The sequence below is a fragment of the Bombina bombina genome, chromosome 1 (assembly GCF_027579735.1).
Source record: "Bombina bombina isolate aBomBom1 chromosome 1, aBomBom1.pri, whole genome shotgun sequence".
In the NCBI taxonomy this organism is placed as follows: Eukaryota; Metazoa; Chordata; class Amphibia; order Anura; family Bombinatoridae; genus Bombina; species Bombina bombina.
The window spans coordinates 1,335,250,551-1,335,269,589 of record NC_069499.1 but is presented as its reverse complement, the minus strand read 5'-3'; the positions used below and the strand labels follow the sequence as shown (position 1 = coordinate 1,335,269,589).

Sequence of the window (19,039 nt, the reverse complement as noted above, 5' to 3'; positions counted from 1 at the left end):
GTGGCAAGAGTGAGACTCTGCCCAGCGAATTATCTTCGATACTTCCATCATTGCTAGGGAGCTTCTTGTCCCTCCCTGATGGTTGATATAAGCTACAGTCGTGATGTTGTCCGACTGGAACCTGATGAACCCCCGAGTTGTTAACTGGGGCCAAGCCAGAAGAGCATTGAGGACTGCTCTCAATTCCAGAATGTTTATTGGAAGAAGACTCTCCTCCTGATTCCATAGTCCCTGAGCCTTCAGAGAATTCCAGACAGCGCCCCAACCTAGTAGGCTGGCGTCTGTTGTTACAATTGACCAGTCTGGCCTGCTGAATGGCATTCCCCTGGACAGATGTGGCCGATAAAGCCACCATAGAAGAGAATTTCTGGTCTCTTGATTCAGATTTAGAGTGGGGGACAAATCTGAGTAATCCCCATTCCACTGACTTAGCATGCACAGTTGCAGTGGTCTGAGATGTAGGCGTGCAAAAGGAACTATGTCCATTGCTGCTACCATTAGTCCGATTACCTCCATGCATTGAGCTACTGACGGGTGTTGAATAGAATGAAGGACACGGCATGCACTTTGAAGTTTTGTTAACCTGTCCTCTGTCAGGTAAATCTTCATTTCTACAGAATCTATCGGAGTCCCCAGGAAGGGAACTCTTGTGAGTGGAAAGAGAGAACTTTTCTCTTCGTTCACTTTCCATCCATGCGACCTTAGAAATGCCAGTACTATCTCTGTATGAGATTTGGCAGTTTGAAGGCTTGAAGCTTGTATCAGTATGTCGTCTAAGTACGGAGCTACTGAAATTCCTCGCGGTCTTAGTACCGCCAGAAGAGTGCCCAGAACCTTTGTGAAGATTCTTGGAGCCGTAGCCAGTCCGAATGGAAGAGCTACAAACTGGTAATGCCTGTCTAAAAAGGCAAACCTTAGATACCGGTAATGGCTTTTGTGAATCGGTATGTGAAGGTAAGCATCCTTTAAATCCACTGTGGTCATGTACTGACCCTCTTGGATCATGGGCAAAATTGTTCGAATAGTTTCAATCTTGAACGATGGAACTCTTAGGAATTTGTTTAGGATCTTTAAATCCAAGATTGGCCTGAAGGTTCCCTCTTTTTTGGGAACTACAAACAGATTTGAGTAAAACCCTTGTCCTTGTTCCAACCGCGGAACTGGATGGATCACTCCCATTAATGAAAGATCTTGTACGCAGCGTAGAAACGCTTCCTTCTTTGTTAGGTTTGTTGACAACCTTGACAGATGAAATCTCCCTCTTGGGGGAGAGGATTTGAAGTCCAGAAGGTATCCCTGAGATATGATCTCTAACGCCCAGGGATCCTGAACATCTCTTGCCCAAGCCTGGGCGAAGAGGGAAAGTCTGCCCCCCACTAGATCCGGTCCCGGATCGGGGGCCCTCAATTCATGCTGTCTTAGGGGCAGCAGCAGGTTTTCTGGCCTGTTTGCCCCTGTTCCAGGACTGGTTAGGTTTCCAGCCTTGTCTGTAGCGAGCAACAGCTCCTTCCTGTTTCGGTGCAGAGGAAGTTGATGCTGCTCCTGCTTTGAAATTACGAAAGGAACGAAAATTGGACTGTCTAGCCTTGGCTTTGGCCTTGTCCTGAGGCAGGGCATGACCTTTACCTCCTGTAATGTCAGCAATAATCTCTTTCAAGCCGGGCCCGAATAAGGTCTGCCCTTTGAAAGGAATATTAAGCAATTTAGATTTAGACGTAACATCAGCTGACCAGGATTTCAGCCACAGAGCTCTGCGTGCCTGAATGGCGAATCCTGAATTTTTAGCCGCAAGTTTAGTTAAATGTACTACGGCATCTGAAATAAATGAATTAGCTAACTTAAGGAATTTAAGTTTGTGTGTGATGTCATCTAGTGTGGATGATTGAAGTGTCTCTTCCAGAGACTCAAACCAAAATGCTGCTGCAGCCGTGACAGGCGCAATACATGCAAGAGGTTGCAATATAAACCCTTGTTGAACAAACATTTTCTTAAGGTAACCCTCTAATTTTTTATCCATTGGATCTGAAAAAGCACAGCTATCCTCCACTGGGATAGTGGTACGCTTAGCTAAAGTAGAAACTGCTCCCTCCACCTTAGGGACCATTTGCCATAAGTCCCGTGTGGCGGCGTCTATTGGAAACATCTTTCTGAATATAGGAGGGGGTGAGAAAGGCACACCGGGTCTATCCCACTCCTTAGTAACAATGTCAGTAAGTCTCTTAGGTATAGGAAAAACGTCAGTACTCGTCGGTACCGCAAAATATTTATCCAACCTACACATTTTCTCTGGGATTGCAACTGTGTTACAATCATTCAGAGCCGCTAATACCTCCCCTAGTAACACACGGAGGTTCTCAAGCTTAAATTTAAAATTTGAAATGTCTGAGTCCAGTTTATTTGGATCAGAACCGTCACCCACAGAATGAAGCTCTCCGTCTTCACGTTCTGCAAACTGTGACGCAGTATCAGACATGGCCCTTGCATTATCAGCGCACTCTGTTCTCACCCCAGAGTGATCACGTTTACCTCTTAGTTCTGGTAGTTTAGCCAAAACTTCAGTCATAACAGTAGCCATATCTTGTAATGTGATTTGTAATGGCCGCCCAGATGTACTCGGCGCTACAATATCACGCACCTCCTGAGCGGGAGATGCAGGTACTGACACGTGAGGCGAGTTAGTCGGCATAACTCTCCCCTCGTTGTTTGGTGAAATATGTTCAATTTGTACAGATTGACTGTTTTTTAAAGTAGCATCAATACATTTAGTACATAAATTTCTATTGGGCTCCACTTTGGCATTAACACATATAGCACAGAGATATTCCTCTGAATCAGACATGTTTAACACACTAGCAAATAAACAGCAACTTGAAAATACTTTTCAAAGTAATTTACAAATAATATGAAAACGAACTGTGCCTTTAAGAAGCACAGAAAAAAATTATAACAGTTAAAATAATTAAGTTATAGCATCAATCTTTGTCAGAATATACAGTTTTAGCAAAGGATTGTTCCCCTCAGCAATTAAACAACACAACTTTAGCAAAGGTTTAATCCCATTAGCAAAGATAACAATTTCTGAAAGCAGGAAACAAATTACAGAATAAACGTTTTTATCTCAGTCAAACTATAATTCTCACAGCTCTGCTGTGCTGACTGAAATATTTGATGCATAGTAAAAGCGCCCCTCCCCCACACACACAGCAGTGAGGGAGAACAGAAACTGACAGAAAAAAACAGATTTAAGCAACTGCCAAGTGGAAAAATAGTGCCCAAACATTTATTCACTCAGTACCTCAGTAAATGAAAACGATTTTACATTCCAGCAAAAACGTTAAACATAATCTCTAGTTATTAAACAGCTTTATGTCTTTCTTACAGTGTAATTCTAGTGAATTACCATTCTCCCAGAATACTGAAGTGTAAAGTATACATACATGACATTATATCGGTATGGCAGGATTTTCTCATCAATTCCATTGTCAGAAAATAAAAACTGCTACATACCTCTATGCAGATTCATCTGCCCGCTGTCCCCTGATCTGAAGTTTACCTCTCCTCAGATGGCCGAGAAACAGCAATATGATCTTAACTACTCCGGCTAAAATCATAGCAAAACTCTGGTAGATTCTTCCTCAAACTCTGCCAGAGAGGTAATAACACACTCCGGTGTTATTTTAAAATAACAAACTTTTGATTGAAGATATAAAACTAAGTATAATCACCATAGTCCTCTCACACGACCTATCTAGTTGCTGGGTGCAAGAGAATGACTGGAGGTGACGTAGAGGGGAGGAGCTATATAGCAACTCTGCTGGGTGAATCCTCTTGCACTTCCTGTAGGGGAGCAGATAATATCCCACAAGTAATGATGACCCGTGGACTGATCACACTTAACAGAAGAAAAGGTGTCCAACACAGTGCCTGCCGTTTTTTAAACGTTCCCCAAGATTATAAATGCCAATTGTTAGCTAGAATCTGAATAATATGCCCCAATAAAGCAATCGATTTAGCCCATAAAAATGTCTACCAGTTTTTTAGCCCTTTTTAAGCCCTTTATTCTTTTATGTTTGACTAAGAAAATGGCTTACCGGTCCCCATGAGGGGAAATGACAGCCTTCCAGCATTACTCAGTCTTGTTAGAAATATGGCTAGTCATACCTTAAGCAGAAAAGTCTGCTAACTGTTTCCCCCAACTGAAGTTACTTCATCTCAACAGTCCTATGTGGAAACAGCAATCGATTTTAGTTACTGTCTGCTAAAATCATCTTCCTCTTACAAACAGAAATCTTCATCCTTTTCTGTTTCAGAGTAAATAGTACATACCAGCACTATTTTAAAATAACAAACACTTGATAGAAGAATAAAAACTACATTAAAACACCAAAAAACTCTTAACCATCTCCGTGGAGATGTTGCCTGTGCAACGGCAAAGAGAATGACTGGGGTGGGCGGAGCCTAGGAGGGACTATATGGCCAGCTTTGCTGGGACTCTTTGCCATTTCCTGTTGGGGAAGAGAATATCCCACAAGTAAGGATGACGCCGTGGACCGGACACACCAATGTTGGAGAAATTAACTTTAAGTCTGACCACTGGTTAATTTTTTGAGTGCAAATTGCTACCGCAAGCTAGCGGTAGTAATAACCAGCCATTTGTAATGAATTTTCCTGTTTACGGGCGCACGATAAATTAGCGCTACACTTGTAATCTAGCCCTAAACGGTTACATGTTTTAATATTGTAAATACTTATACTAATGACATACCTTATACAACGTATAATGAGAATAATTCAACAATACAATGAAACCTACCCAAACCAGAACCATGTGGAAGATCTGACCATGTATGCAGCTCAAAGCCTCCTCCATATTTCTCACTCAGCTGTTCCTGCAAAGATTTCTGGGATGCTAAGTCCACAGTACCAGAACAAATAAATGCTGCTTTCAGAAGAGCCCCTGGGAGATAACAACAAAACATAATTTATGCTTACCTGATAAATTCCTTTCTTCTGTTGTGTGATCAGTCCACGGGTCATCATTACTTCTGGGATATAACTCCTCCCCAACAGGAAATGCAAGAGGATTCACCCAGCAGAGCTGCATATAGCTCCTCCCCTCTACGTCAGTCCCAGTCATTCGACCAAGAATCAACGAGAAAGGAGTAACCAAGGGTGAAGTGGTGACTGGAGTATAATTTAAAAGATATTTACCTGCCTTAAAACAGGGCGGGCCGTGGACTGATCACACAACAGAAGAAAGGAATTTATCAGGTAAGCATAAATTATGTTTTCTTCTGTTATGTGTGATCAGTCCACGGGTCATCATTACTTCTGGGATACCAATACCAAAGCAAAAGTACACGGATGACGGGAGGGATAGGCAGGCTCATTATACAGAAGGAACCACTGCCTGAAGAACCTTTCTCCCAAAAATAGCCTCCGAAGAAGCAAAAGTGTCAAATTTGTAAAATTTGGAAAAAGTATGAAGCGAAGACCAAGTTGCAGCCTTGCAAATCTGTTCAACAGAGGCCTCATTCTTAAAGGCCCAAGTGGAAGCCACAGCTCTAGTGGAGTGAGCTGTAATTCTTTCAGGAGGCTGCTGTCCAGCAGTCTCATAGGCTAAACGTATTATGCTACGAAGCCAAAAAGAGAGAGAGGTAGCAGAAGCTTTTTGACCTCTCCTCTGTCCAGAGTAAACGACAAACAAGGAAGAAGTTTGGCGAAAATCTTTAGTTGCCTGCAAGTAGAACTTGAGGGCACGAACTACATCCAGATTGTGTAAAAGACGTTCCTTCTTTGAAGAAGGATTTGGACACAAGGATGGGACAACAATCTCTTGATTGATGTTCCTGTTAGTGACTACCTTAGGTAAGAACCCAGGTTTAGTACGCAGAACTACCTTGTCTGAGTGAAAAATCAGATAAGGGGAATCACAATGTAAGGCTGATAACTCAGAGACTCTTCGAGCCGAGGAAATAGCCATTAAAAACAGAACTTTCCAAGATAACATTTTTATATCAATGGAATGAAGGGGTTCAAACGGAACACCCTGTAAAACGTTAAGAACTAAGTTTAAACTCCATGGTGGAGCAACAGCTTTAAACACAGGCTTGATCCTAGCTAAAGCCTGACAAAAGGACTGGACGTCTGGATTTTCTGACAGACGTCTGTGTAACAAGATGGACAGAGCTGAAATCTGTCCCTTTAATGAACTAGCTGATAAACCCTTTAGTAAAAAAAAACAACACTAATTAAATTTGTACATAAGAAAACAAAACAACGTTTTTTATACACAGTCACTATAAGAATTCTCACAGCTCTGCTGAGAGAATTTACCTCCCTTCAAAGAAGTTTGAAGACCCCTGAGATCTGTCAGAGATGAACCGGATCATGCAGGAAATATAAAAGTAGCTGACTGGAATTTTTTGATGCGTAGCAAAGAGCGCCAAAAACGGCCCCTCCCTCTCCCACACAGCAGTGAAGAGAAACGAAACTGTCACAATTAAAGCAGAAAACTGCCAAGTGGAAAATAATGCCCAAATATTTATTCACACAGTACCTCAGCAATGTAAACGATTCTACATTCCAGCAAAAACGTTTAACATGAGAATAGTTATTAAAAGGATTAGTGACCTTTAACACAGTAGTTCCGGTGAAATACCATCCCCAGAATACTGAAGTGTATACATACATGTCATTTTAACGGTATGGCAGGCTTTTCTCATCAATTCCATTCAGAAAATAAAAACTGCCACATACCTCAATGCAGATTCATCTGCCCGCTGTCCCCTGATCTGAAGCCTTTACCTCCCTCAGATGGTCGAGAACAGCAATATGATCTTAACGACTCCGGTTAAAATCATAGTAAAAAATCTCTGTCAGATTCTTCCTCAAACTCTGCCAGAGAAGTAATAACACGCTCCGGTGCTATTTTAAAATAACAAACTTTTGATTGAAGTCATAAAAACTAAGTATAATCACCATAGTCCTCTCACACATCCTATCTAGTCGTTGGGTGCAAGAGAATGACTGGGACTGACGTAGAGGGGAGGAGCTATATGCAGCTCTGCTGGGTGAATCCTCTTGCATTTCCTGTTGGGGAGGAGTTATATCCCAGAAGTAATGATGACCCGTGGACTGATCACACATAACAGAAGAAAATAGAAAGTGGTCAAATCACAAGAACTAAGTAAGGATACCACAGACCCAAAGACAGCTGACAACAAATTATAGAATGTATCCAACTGACTGTCCAATAGTGGTAGTTACCTGGCGCGTGGGGTTGGCAATAGTCTTGCAAATCTGAGAGCCTCTTGCACGTCACCTGAGTATGTAGTTGCATTCCTTTTGGGCCACTGTCACTGAAAAGAAGCAGCTCTGGTTGGGATATTCTTCTTGCACGAGCTCCCATAGGTCTCTGTCCATCTACCAGCACAGCTATATTCACTACTGCACCACCATGCTCATAAGTGATGGGTGGGGTGTCACTCCAGCCACCTACCAATCAAAGGTAACCTCAGCATAAGGAAAATGATTTACTATGAACATACCTAGGTGCATTAAAAGATCATAAGAGTAAAAAAAATGACATGATACAATTCATTAGAGCATGTGATTTTAAGACTAACGACCCTGCACTACTATTTGTTTAACTGCTGCTCAGGAGTGGAAACTACCACTAATCCAATCAGCAGCACTAGTTACAGTTGTGCGACTGTTTAAATCCCTTTGCGGGGATTAACCACAGAGTAGTGCAGGGTCACTGGTCAAACAAACTAGAACATGTAATTCTTTTACTTTTATGACTCTTTAAACAATGTTTTTTTATTTATTTAATACTAATGAAGAAAGCAATGCAAAGGTGCGCAAAAGACACTGATACATAGACAGACATATAAATACTGAAAAAAATGGGCATATACACAGACGAAAAGACATAAAAAGTGATATATATATATATATATATATATATACTGTATATATATATATATATATATATATATATATATATATATACACATATATATTATTTGTAAAGTAACATATGAAGGGGAGTAGTAGTAAAATGCACACTTTATCGGTTTTACTTCATTTTAGGTTGGTAGTGTTACATGTCACCATACATTTAAAGGGACATTAAACCCAGATTTTTTCTTTCATGATTCAGATAGAGAATACCATTTTAAACAACTTTCTAATTTACTTATATAATCTAATTTGCTTCATTCTCTTAATATTCTTTCCTGAAAAGCATATCTAGATATGCTCCGTAGCTTCTGATTGGTGGCTGCACGCATTTGCCTCATGTGATTGGCTCACCGATGTGCATTGCTATTTGTTTAACAAAAGATATCTAAAGAATGAAGCAAATTAGATAATAGAAGTAAATTGGGATGTTCTTTAAAAACATAATTTATGTAAGAACTTACCTGATAAATTCATTTCTTTCATATTAGCAAGAGTCCATGAGCTAGTGACGTATGGGATATACATTCCTACCAGGAGGGGCAAAGTTTCCCAAACCTTAAAATGCCTATAAATACACCCCTCACCACACCCACAAATCAGTTTAACGAATAGCCAAGAAGTGGGGTGATAAGAAAAAAGTGCAAAAGCATATAAAATAAGGAATTGGAATAATTGTGCTTTATACAAAAAAATCATAACCACCACAAAAAGGGTGGGCCTCATGGACTCTTGCTAATATGAAAGAAATGAATTTATCAGGTAAGTTCTTACATAAATTATGTTTTCTTTCATGTAATTAGCAAGAGTCCATGAGCTAGTGACGTATGGGATAATGACTACCCAAGATGTGGATCTTTCCACGCAAGAGTCACTAGAGAGGGAGGGATAAAATAAAGAGAGCCAATTCCTGCTGAAAATAATCCACACCCAAAATAAAGTTTAATGAAAACATAAGCAGAAGATTCAAACTGAAACCGCTGCCTGAAGTACTTTTCTACCAAAAACTGCTTCAGAAGAAGAAAACACATCAAAATGGTAGAATTTAGTAAAAGTATGCAAAGAGGACCAAGTTGCTGCTTTGCAAATCTGATCAACCGAAGCTTCATTCCTAAACGCCCAGTAAGTAGAAACTGACCTAGTAGAATGAGCTGTAATCCTTTGAGGCGGAGTTTTACCCGACTCGACATAGGCATGATGAATTAAAGATTTCAACCAAGATGCCAAAGAAATGGCAGAAGCTTTCTGGCTTTTTCTAGAACCAGAAAAGATGAAAAATAGACTAGAAGTCTTTCGGAAATTCTTAGTAGCTTCAACATAATATTACAAAGCTCTAACAACATCCAAAGAATGCAATGATTTCTCCTTAGAATTCTTAGGATTAGGACATAATGAAGGAACCACAATTTCTCTACTAATGTTTTTAGAATACACAACCTTAGGAAAAAAATTCAAAAGAAGTTCGCAACACCGCCTTATCCTGATGAAAAATCAGAAAAGGAGACTCACAAGAAAGAGCAGATAATTCAGAGACTCTTCTGGCAGAAGAGATGGCCAAAAGAAACAAAACTTTGCAAGAAAGAAGTTTAATGTCCAAATGAATGCATGGGTTCAAAAGAAGGAGCTAGAAGAGTCCCCAGAACCAAATTCAAACTCCAAGGAGGAGAAATTGACTGAATGACCATACGAACCAAGTCTTGTACAAAACAATGAATATCAGGAAGATTAGCAATCTTTCTGTGAAAAAGAACAGAAAGGGCAGAGATTTGTCCTGTCAAGGAACTTGCGGACAAACCTTTATCTAAACCATCCTGAAGAAACTGTAAAAAAAATTCTCGGAATTCTAAAAGAATGCCAGGAAAAATGATGAGAAGACACTAAGAAATATAAGTCTTCCAGACTCTATAATATATCTCTCTAGATACAGATTTACGAGCCTGTAACATAGTATTAATCACAGAGTCAGAGAAACCTCTTTGACCAAGAATCAAGCGTTCAATCTCCATACCCTTAAATTTAAAGATTTGAGATCCTGATGGAGAAAAGGACCTTGCGACAGAAGGTCTGGTCTTAACGGAAGAGCCCACGGTTGGCAAGAGGCCATCCGAAAAAGAATCCGTCCATGCTGGAGCTACCAGCAAAACAAACGAGCATTCCTTCAGAATCTTGGAGATTACTCTTGGAAGAAGAACTAGAGGCGGAGAGATATAGGCAGGATGATACTTCCAAGGAAGTGATAATGCATTCACTGCCTCCGCCTGAGGATCCCGGGGTCTGAACAGATACCTGGGAAGTTTCTTGTTTGGATGAGAAACCATCAGATCTATTTCTGGAAGTTCCCACATTTGAACAATCTGAAGAAATACCTCTGGGTGAAGAGACCATTCGCCCGGATACAATGTTTGACGACTGAGATAATCCGCTTCCTAATTGACTATACCTGGGAAATGAACCGCAGAGATTAGACAGGAGTTGGATTCCGCCCAAACCAGAATTCGAGATACTTCTTTCATAGCCAGAGGACTGTGAGTCCCTCCTTGATGATTGATGTATGCCACAGTTGTGACATTGTCTGTCTGAAAACAAATGAACGACTCTCTCTTCAGAAGAGGCCAAGACTGAAGAGCTCTGAAAATTGCACGGAGTTCCAAAATATTGATCGGTAATCTCACCTCCTGAGATTCCCAAACCCCTTGTGCCGTCAGAGACCCCCACACAGCTCCCCAACCTGTAAGACTTGCATCTGTTGAAATTACAGTCCAGGTCGGAAGAACAAAAGAAGCCCCCTGAACTAAACGATGGTGATCTGTCCACCACGTCAGAGAGTGTCGTACAATCGGTTTTAAAGATATTAATTGAGATATCTTTGTGTAATCCCTGCACCATTGGTTCAGCATACAGAGCTGAAGAGGTCGCATGTGAAAATGAGCAAAGGAGATCGCGTCCGATGCAGCAGTCATAAGACCTAAAATTTCCATGCATAAGGCTACCAAAGGGAATGATTGTGACTGAAGGTTTTGACAAGCTGATATCAATGTTAGACTTCTCTTGTCTGACAAAGACAGAGTCATAGACACTGAATCTACCTGGAAACCTAAAAAGGTTACCCTTGTCTGAGGAATCAATGAACTTTTTGGTAAATTGATCCTCCAACCATGATCTTGAAGAAACAACACAAGTCGATTCGTATGAGATTCTGTTAAATGTGAAGACTGAGCAAGTACCAAGATATCGTCCAAATAAGGAAATACCAATACCCTGTTCTCTGAATACAGACAGAAGGGCACCGAGAACCTTTGTAAAAATTCTTGGAGCTGATGCTAAGCCAAACGGTAGAGCCACAAAACTGGTAATGCTTGTCTAAAAAAGAGAATCTCAGAAACTAAAAGTGATCTGGATGAATCGGAATATGCAGATATGCATCCTGTAAATCTATTGTAGACATATAATGCCCTTGCTGAACAAAAGGCAGGATAGTCCTTACAGCTACCATCTTGAATGTTGGTATCCTTACATAACGATTCAATATTGATAGATCCGGAACTGGTCTGAAGGAATTGACCTTCTTTGGTACAATGAAGAGATAGAATAAAACCCCAGCCCCTGTTCCAGAACTGGAACAGGCATAATTACTCCAGCCAACTCTAGATCTGAAACACATTTCAGAAATGCTTGAGCCTTTGCTGGGTTTACTGGGACACGGGAAAAAAAAAAAAAAAAATCTCTTTGCAGGAGGCCTTAACTTGAAGCCAATTCTGTACCCTTCTGAAACAATGTTCTGAAACCAGAGATTGTGAACGGAATTGATCCAAATTTCTTTGAAAAGAACGTAAACTGCCCCATACCAGCTGAGCTGGAATGAGGGCCGCACCTTCATGGGGACTTAGGAGCTGGCTTTGGGTTTCTATAAGGCTTGGATATATTCCAAAGTGAAGAAGGTTTCCAAACTGATACCGCTCCTGAGGATGAAGGATCAGGCTTTTGTTCCTTGTTGTGATGAAAGGAACGAAAACAATTATTAGACCTAAATTTACCTCAGATTTTTTATCCTGTGGTAAAAAAGTTCCCTTCCTTCCAGTAACAGTTGAGATAAAAGAATCCAACTGAGAACCGAATAATTTATTACCCTGGAAAGAAAGGGATAGCAAAGTTGACTTAGAAGACATATCAGCATTCCAAGTTTTAAGCCATAAAGCTCTTCTAGCTAAAATAGTTAGAGACATATACCTGACATCAATTCTAATGATATTAAAGATGGCATCACAAATAAAATAATTAGCATGTTATAGAATAATAATGCTATGAGAATTATGATCTGTTAATTGTTGCGCTAAAGCTTCTAACCAAAAAGTTGAAGCTGCAGCAACATCCGCTAAAAATATAGCAGGAGTAGAGACAGCCCCATTAACCTTAGGGATTTTGTCCCAAACTCTAATCTGTCAGATGGCACAGGATATAATTGCTTAAAACGTTTTAAAAGGAGTAAATGAATTACCCAAATTATTCCATTCCCTGGAAATTACTTCAGAAATAGCATCAGGGACAGGAAACACTTCTGGAATAACTACAGGAGATTAAAAAACCTTATTAAAACGTTTAGTTTTAGTATCAAGAGGACCAGAATCCTCTATTTCTAATGCAATTAATACTTCTTTAAATAAAGAACGAATAAATTCCATCTTGAACAAATACAAAGATTTATCAGCATCAACCTCTGAGACAGAAACCTCTGAACCAGAAGAACCATTATCAGTATCAGAATGATGATGTTCATTTAAAAATTCATCTGAAAAAAGAGAAGTTTTAAAAGACTTTTATGTATACTAGAAGGAGAAATAACAGACATAGCCTTCTTAATGGATTTAGAAACAAAATCTCTTATGTTATCAGGAACACTCTGAGTATTAGATGTTGATGGAACAGCAACAGGTAATGTAACAGTACTAAAGGAAATTTTATCTGCATTAACAAGTTTGTCATAACATTTAATACAAACAACAGCTGAAGGAACAGATACCAAAAGTGATACACTTAGCTTTGGTAGCTCCAGCACCGGGCAGCGATTTTCCTGAAGTATCTTCTGACTCAGTTGCAACGTGGAACATCTTGCGATATGTAATAGAAAAAACAACATATAAAGCAAAATTGATCAAATTCCTTAAATGACAGTTTCAGGAATGGGAATAAACTGCCAGTGAACAAGCTTCTAGCAACCAGAAGCAATAAATAATGAGACTTAAATAATGTGGAGACAAAAGTGACGCCCATATTTTTTTAGCGCCAAATAAGACGCCCACATTATTTGGCGCCTAAATGCTTTTGGCGCCAAAAATGACGCCACATTCGGAACGCCGACACTTTTGACGCAAAAAAACGTCAAAAATGACGCAACTTCCGGCGACACGTATGACGCCGGAAACAGAAAAAAATTTTGCGCCAAAAAAGTCAGCGCCAAGAATGACGCAATAAAATGAAGCATTTTCAGCCCCCGCGAGCCTAACAGCCCACAGGGAAAAAGTCACATTTTTTAAGGTAAGAAAAAATGATTGATTCAAATGCATTATCCCAAATATGAAACTGACTGTCTGAAAATAAGGAATGTTGAACATCCTGAGTCAAGGCAAATAAATGTTTGAATACATATATTTAGAACTTTATAAAAAAGTGCCCAACCATAGCTTAGAGTGTCACAGAAAATAAGACTTACTTACCCCAGGACACTCATCTACATGTTTGTAGAAAGCCAAACCAGTACTGAAACGAAAATCAGCAGAGGTAATGGTATATATATAAGAGTATATCGTCGATCTGAAAAGGGAGGTAAGAGATGAATCTCTACGACCGATAACAGAGAACCTATGAAATAGACCCCGTAGAAGGAGATCATTGCATTCAAATAGGCAATACTCTCCTCACATCCCTCTGACATTCACTGCACGCTGAGAGGAAAACCGGGCTCCAACCTGCTGCGGAGCGCATATCAACGTAGAATCTAGCACAAACTTACTTCACCACCTCCATAGGAGGCAAAGTTTGTAAAACTGATTTGTGGGTGTGGTGAGGGGTGTATTTATAGGCATTTTAAGGTTTGGGAAACTTTGCCCCTCCTGGTAGGAATGTATATCCCATACGTTACTAGCTCATGGACTCTTGCTAATTACATGAAACAAATTGTATTCTCTGTCTGACTCATGAAAGGAAATTTTGGGGTTTAATGTCCCTTTAACATCCCCCTCTCTTTTGTACTATTCATGCTTTAAGACATATTAGTCATTATTTTATCTTCCGTACATGCACAAGAAGACTGTGTTCCTGCCTCTCTTTCCAAATGCATTGTTTATGCCTCTTTCACTGCCATTTCCTTCACTGTAACAAATCATTTTGCAAACCATGATGTTATCAGGTAAGTTCTTACATAAATTATGTTTTCTTTCATGTAATTAGCAAGAGTCCATGAGCTAGTGACGTATGGGATAATGACTACCCAAGAAGTGGATCTTTCCACACAAGAGTCACTAGAGAGGGAGGGATAAAATAAAGACAGCCAATTCCTGCTGAAAATAATCCACACCCAAAATAAAGTTTAACGAAAAACATAAGCAGAAGATTCAAACTGAAACCGCTGCCTGAAGTACTTTTCTACCAAAAACTGCTTCAGAAGAAGAAAATACATCAAAATGGTAGAATTTAGTAAAAGTATGCAAAGAGGACCAAGTCGCTGCTTTGCAGATTTGGTCAACCGAAGCTTCATTCTTAAACGCCCAGGAAGTAGAAACTGACCTAGTAGAATGAGCTGTAATTCTCTGAGGCGGAGTTTTACCCAACTCAACATAGGCAAGATGAATTAAAGATTTCAACCAAGATGCCAAAGAAATGACAGAAGCTTTCTGGCCTTTTCTAGAACCGGAAAAGATAACAAATAGACTAGAAGTCTTACGAAAAGATTTCGTAGCTTCAACATAATATTTCAAAGCTCTAACAACATCCAAAGAATGCAACGATTTCTCCTTAGAATTCTTAGGATTAGGACATAATGAAGGAACCACAATTTCTCTACTAATGTTGTTGGAATTCACAACTTTAGGTAAAAATTCAAAAGAAGTTCGCAACACCGCCTTATCCTGATGAAAAATCAGAAAAGGAGACTCACAAGAAAGAGCAGATAATTCAGAAACTCTTCTGGCAGAAGAGATGGCCAAAAGGAACAAAACTTTGCAAGAAAGTAATTTAATGTCCAATGAATGCATAGGTTCAAACGGAGGAGCTTGAAGAGCTCCCAGAACCAAATTCAAACTCCAAGGAGGAGAAATTGACTTAATGACAGGTTTTATACGAACCAAAGCTTGTACAAAACAATGAATATCAGGAAGAATAGCAATCTTTCTGTGAAAAAGAACAGAAAGAGCAGAGATTTGTCCTTTCAAAGAACTTGCGGACAAACCCTTATCTAAACCATCCTGAAGGAACTGTAAAATTCTCGGTATTCTAAAAGAATGCCAGGAAAAATGATGAGAAAGACACCAAGAAATATAAGTCTTCCAGACTCTATAATATATCTCTCGAGATACAGATTTACGAGCCTGTAACATAGTATTAATCACAGAGTCAGAGAAACCTCTTTGACCAAGAATCAAGCGTTCAATCTCCATACCTTTAAATTTAAGGATTTCAGATCCTGATGGAAAAAAGGACCTTGTGACAGAAGGTCTGGTCTTAACGGAAGAGTCCACGGTTGGCAAGAGGCCATCCGGACAAGATCCGCATACCAAAACCTGTGAGGCCATGCCGGAGCTACCAGCAGAACAAACGAGCATTCCTTCAGAATCTTGGAGATTACTCTTGGAAGAAGAACTAGAGGCGGAAAGATATAGGCAGGATGATACTTCCAAGGAAGTGATAATGCATCCACTGCCTCCGCCTGAGGATCCCGGGATCTGGACAGATACCTGGGAAGTTTCTTGTTTAGATGGGACGCCATCAGATCTATTTCTGGAAGTTCCCACATTTGAACAATCTGAAGAAATACCTCTGGGTGAAGAGACCATTCGCCCGGATGCAACGTTTGGCGACTGAGATAATCCGCTTCCCAATTGTCTACACCTGGGATATGAACCGCAGAGATTAGACAGGAGCTGGATTCCGCCCAAACCAAAATTCGAGATACTTCTTTCATAGCCAGAGGACTGTGAGTCCCTCCTTGATGATTGATGTATGCCACAGTTGTGACATTGTCTGTCTGAAAACAAATGAACGATTCTCTCTTCAGAAGAGGCCAAAACTGAAGAGCTCTGAAAATTGCACGGAGTTCCAAAATATTGATCGGTAATCTCACCTCCTGAGATTCCCAAACTCCTTGTGCCGTCAGAGATCCCCACACAGCTCCCCAACCTGTGAGACTTGCATCTGTTGAAATTACAGTCCAGGTCGGAAGCACAAAAGAAGCCCCCTGAATTAAACGATGGTGATCTGTCCACCATGTTAGAGAGTGTCGAACAATCGGTTTTAAAGATATTAATTGAGATATCTTCGTGTAATCCTTGCACCATTGCTTCAGCATACAGAGCTGAAGAGGTCGCATGTGAAAACGAGTAAAGGGGATCGCGTCCGATGCAGCAGTCATAAGACCTAGAATTTCCATGCATAAGGCTACCGAAGGGAATGATTGTGACTGAAGGTTTCGACAAGCTGTAATCAACTTTAGACGTCTCTTGTCTGTTAAAGACAGAGTCATGGACACTGAATCCATCTGGAAACCCAGAAAGGTTACCCTTGTCTGAGGAATCAATGAACTTTTTGGTAAATTGATCCTCCAACCATGATCTTGAAGAAACAACACAAGTCGATTCGAATGAGATTCTGCTAAATGTAAAGACTGAGCAAGTACCAAGATATCGTCCAAATAAGGAAATACCACAATACCCTGTTCTCTGATTACAGACAGCAGGGCACCGAGAACCTTTGTAAAAATTCTTGGAGCTGTAGCTAGGCCAAACGGCAGAGCCACAAACTGGTAATGCTTGTCCAGAAACGAGAATCTCAGGAACTGATAATGATCTGGATGAATCGGAATATGCAGATATGCATCCTGTAAATCTATTGTGGACATATAATTCTCTTGCTGAACAAAAGGTAAGATAGTCCTTACAGTTACCATCTTGAACGTTGGTATCCTAGCAAGGGTAGAAATAGCCCCATCAACTTTAGGGATCTTGTCCCAAAATTCTAATCTGTCAGACGGCACAGGATATAATTGCTTAAAACGTTTAGAAGGAGTAAATGAATTACCCAAATTATCCCATTCTTTGGAAATTACTGCAGAAATAGCATCAGGGACAGGAAAAACTTCTGGAATAACTACAGGAGATTTAAAAACCTTATTTAAACGTTTAGATTTAGTATCAAGAGGACCAGAATCCTCTATTTCTAAAGCAATTAGGACTTCTTTAAGTAAAGAACGAATAAATTCCATTTTAAATAAATATGAAGATTTATCAGCATCAACCTCTGAGACAGAATCCTCTGAACCAGAGGAATCATCAGAATCAGAATGATGATGTTCAGTTAAAAATTCATCTGTAGGGAGAGAAGTTTTAAAAGATTTTTTACGTTTACTAGAAGGAGAAAACAGAATTTATGTTTACCTGATAAATTACTTTCTCCAACGGTGTGTCCGGTCCACGGCGTCATCCTTACTTGTGGGATATTCTCTTCCCCAACAGGAAATGGCAAAGAGCCCAGCAAAGCTGGTCACATGATCCCTCCTAGGCTCCGCCTACCCCAGTCATTCGACCGACGTTAAGGAGGAATATTTGCATAGGAGAAACCATATGATACCGTGGTGACTGTAGTTAAAGAAAATAAAATATCAGACCTGATTAAAAAACCAGGGCGGGCCGTGGACCGGACACACCGTTGGAGAAAGTAATTTATCAGGTAAACATAAATTCTGTTTTCTCCAACATAGGTGTGTCCGGTCCACGGCGTCATCCTTACTTGTGGGAACCAATACCAAAGCTTTAGGACACGGATGAAGGGAGGGAGCAAATCAGGTCACCTAAATGGAAGGCACCACGGCTTGCAAAACCTTTCTCCCAAAAATAGCCTCAGAAGAAGCAAAAGTATCAAACTTGTAAAATTTGGTAAAAGTGTGCAGTGAAGACCAAGTCGCTGCCCTACATATCTGATCAACAGAAGCCTCGTTCTTGAAGGCCCATGTGGAAGCCACAGCCCTAGTGGAATGAGCTGTGATTCTTTCGGGAGGCTGCCGTCCGGCAGTCTCGTAAGCCAATCTGATGATGCTTTTAATCCAAAAAGAGAGAGAGGTAGAAGTTGCTTTTTGACCTCTCCTTTTACCGGAATAAACAACAAACAAGGAAGATGTTTGTCTAAAATCCTTTGTAGCATCTAAATAGAATTTTAGAGCGCGAACAACATCCAAATTGTGCAACAAACGTTCCTTCTGCGAAACTGGTTTCGGACACAGAGAAGGTACGATAATCTCCTGGTTAATGTTTTTGTTAGAAACAACTTTTGGAAGAAAACCAGGTTTAGTACGTAAAACCACCTTATCTGCATGGAACACCAGATAAGGAGGAGAACACTGCAGAGCAGATAATTCTGAAACTCTTCGAGCAGAAGAAATTGCAACCAAAAACAAAACTTTCCAAGATAATAACTTAATATCAACGGAATGTAAGGGTTCAAACGGAACCCCCTGAAGAACTGAAAGAACTAAGTTGAGACTCCAAGGAGGAGTCAAAGGTTTGTAAACAGGCTTGATTCTGACCAGAGCCTGAACAAAGGCTTGAACATCTGGCACAGCTGCCAGCTTTTTGTGAAGTAACACAAACAAGGCAGAAATCTGTCCCTTCAGGGAACTTGCAGATAATCCTTTTTCCAATCCTTCTTGAAGGAAGGATAGAATCTTAGGAATTTTAACCTTGTCCCAAGGGAATCCTTTAGATTCACACCAACAGATATATTTTTTCCAAATTTTGTGGTAAATCTTTCTAGTTACAGGCTTTCTGGCCTGAACAAGAGTATCGATAACAGAATCTGAGAACCCTCGCTTCGA

General features: G+C 40.2%; 1 protein-coding gene across 1 annotated transcript in view; it reads right to left on the bottom strand.

Annotated features, from left to right (window-relative positions):
- Positions 1-19,039, bottom strand: part of FCSK (fucose kinase) — a 234,822-nt gene that overhangs the window by 101,667 nt on the left and 114,116 nt on the right. Inside the window, exons 18-19 of the mRNA XM_053702250.1 lie at positions 7,270-7,497; positions 4,814-4,957 (exon numbers count right to left, since the gene is read on the bottom strand). Of these exons, the coding sequence (XP_053558225.1) occupies positions 4,814-4,957; positions 7,270-7,497 (372 nt within the window). The remainder of the gene's footprint in view (positions 1-4,813; positions 4,958-7,269; positions 7,498-19,039) is intronic.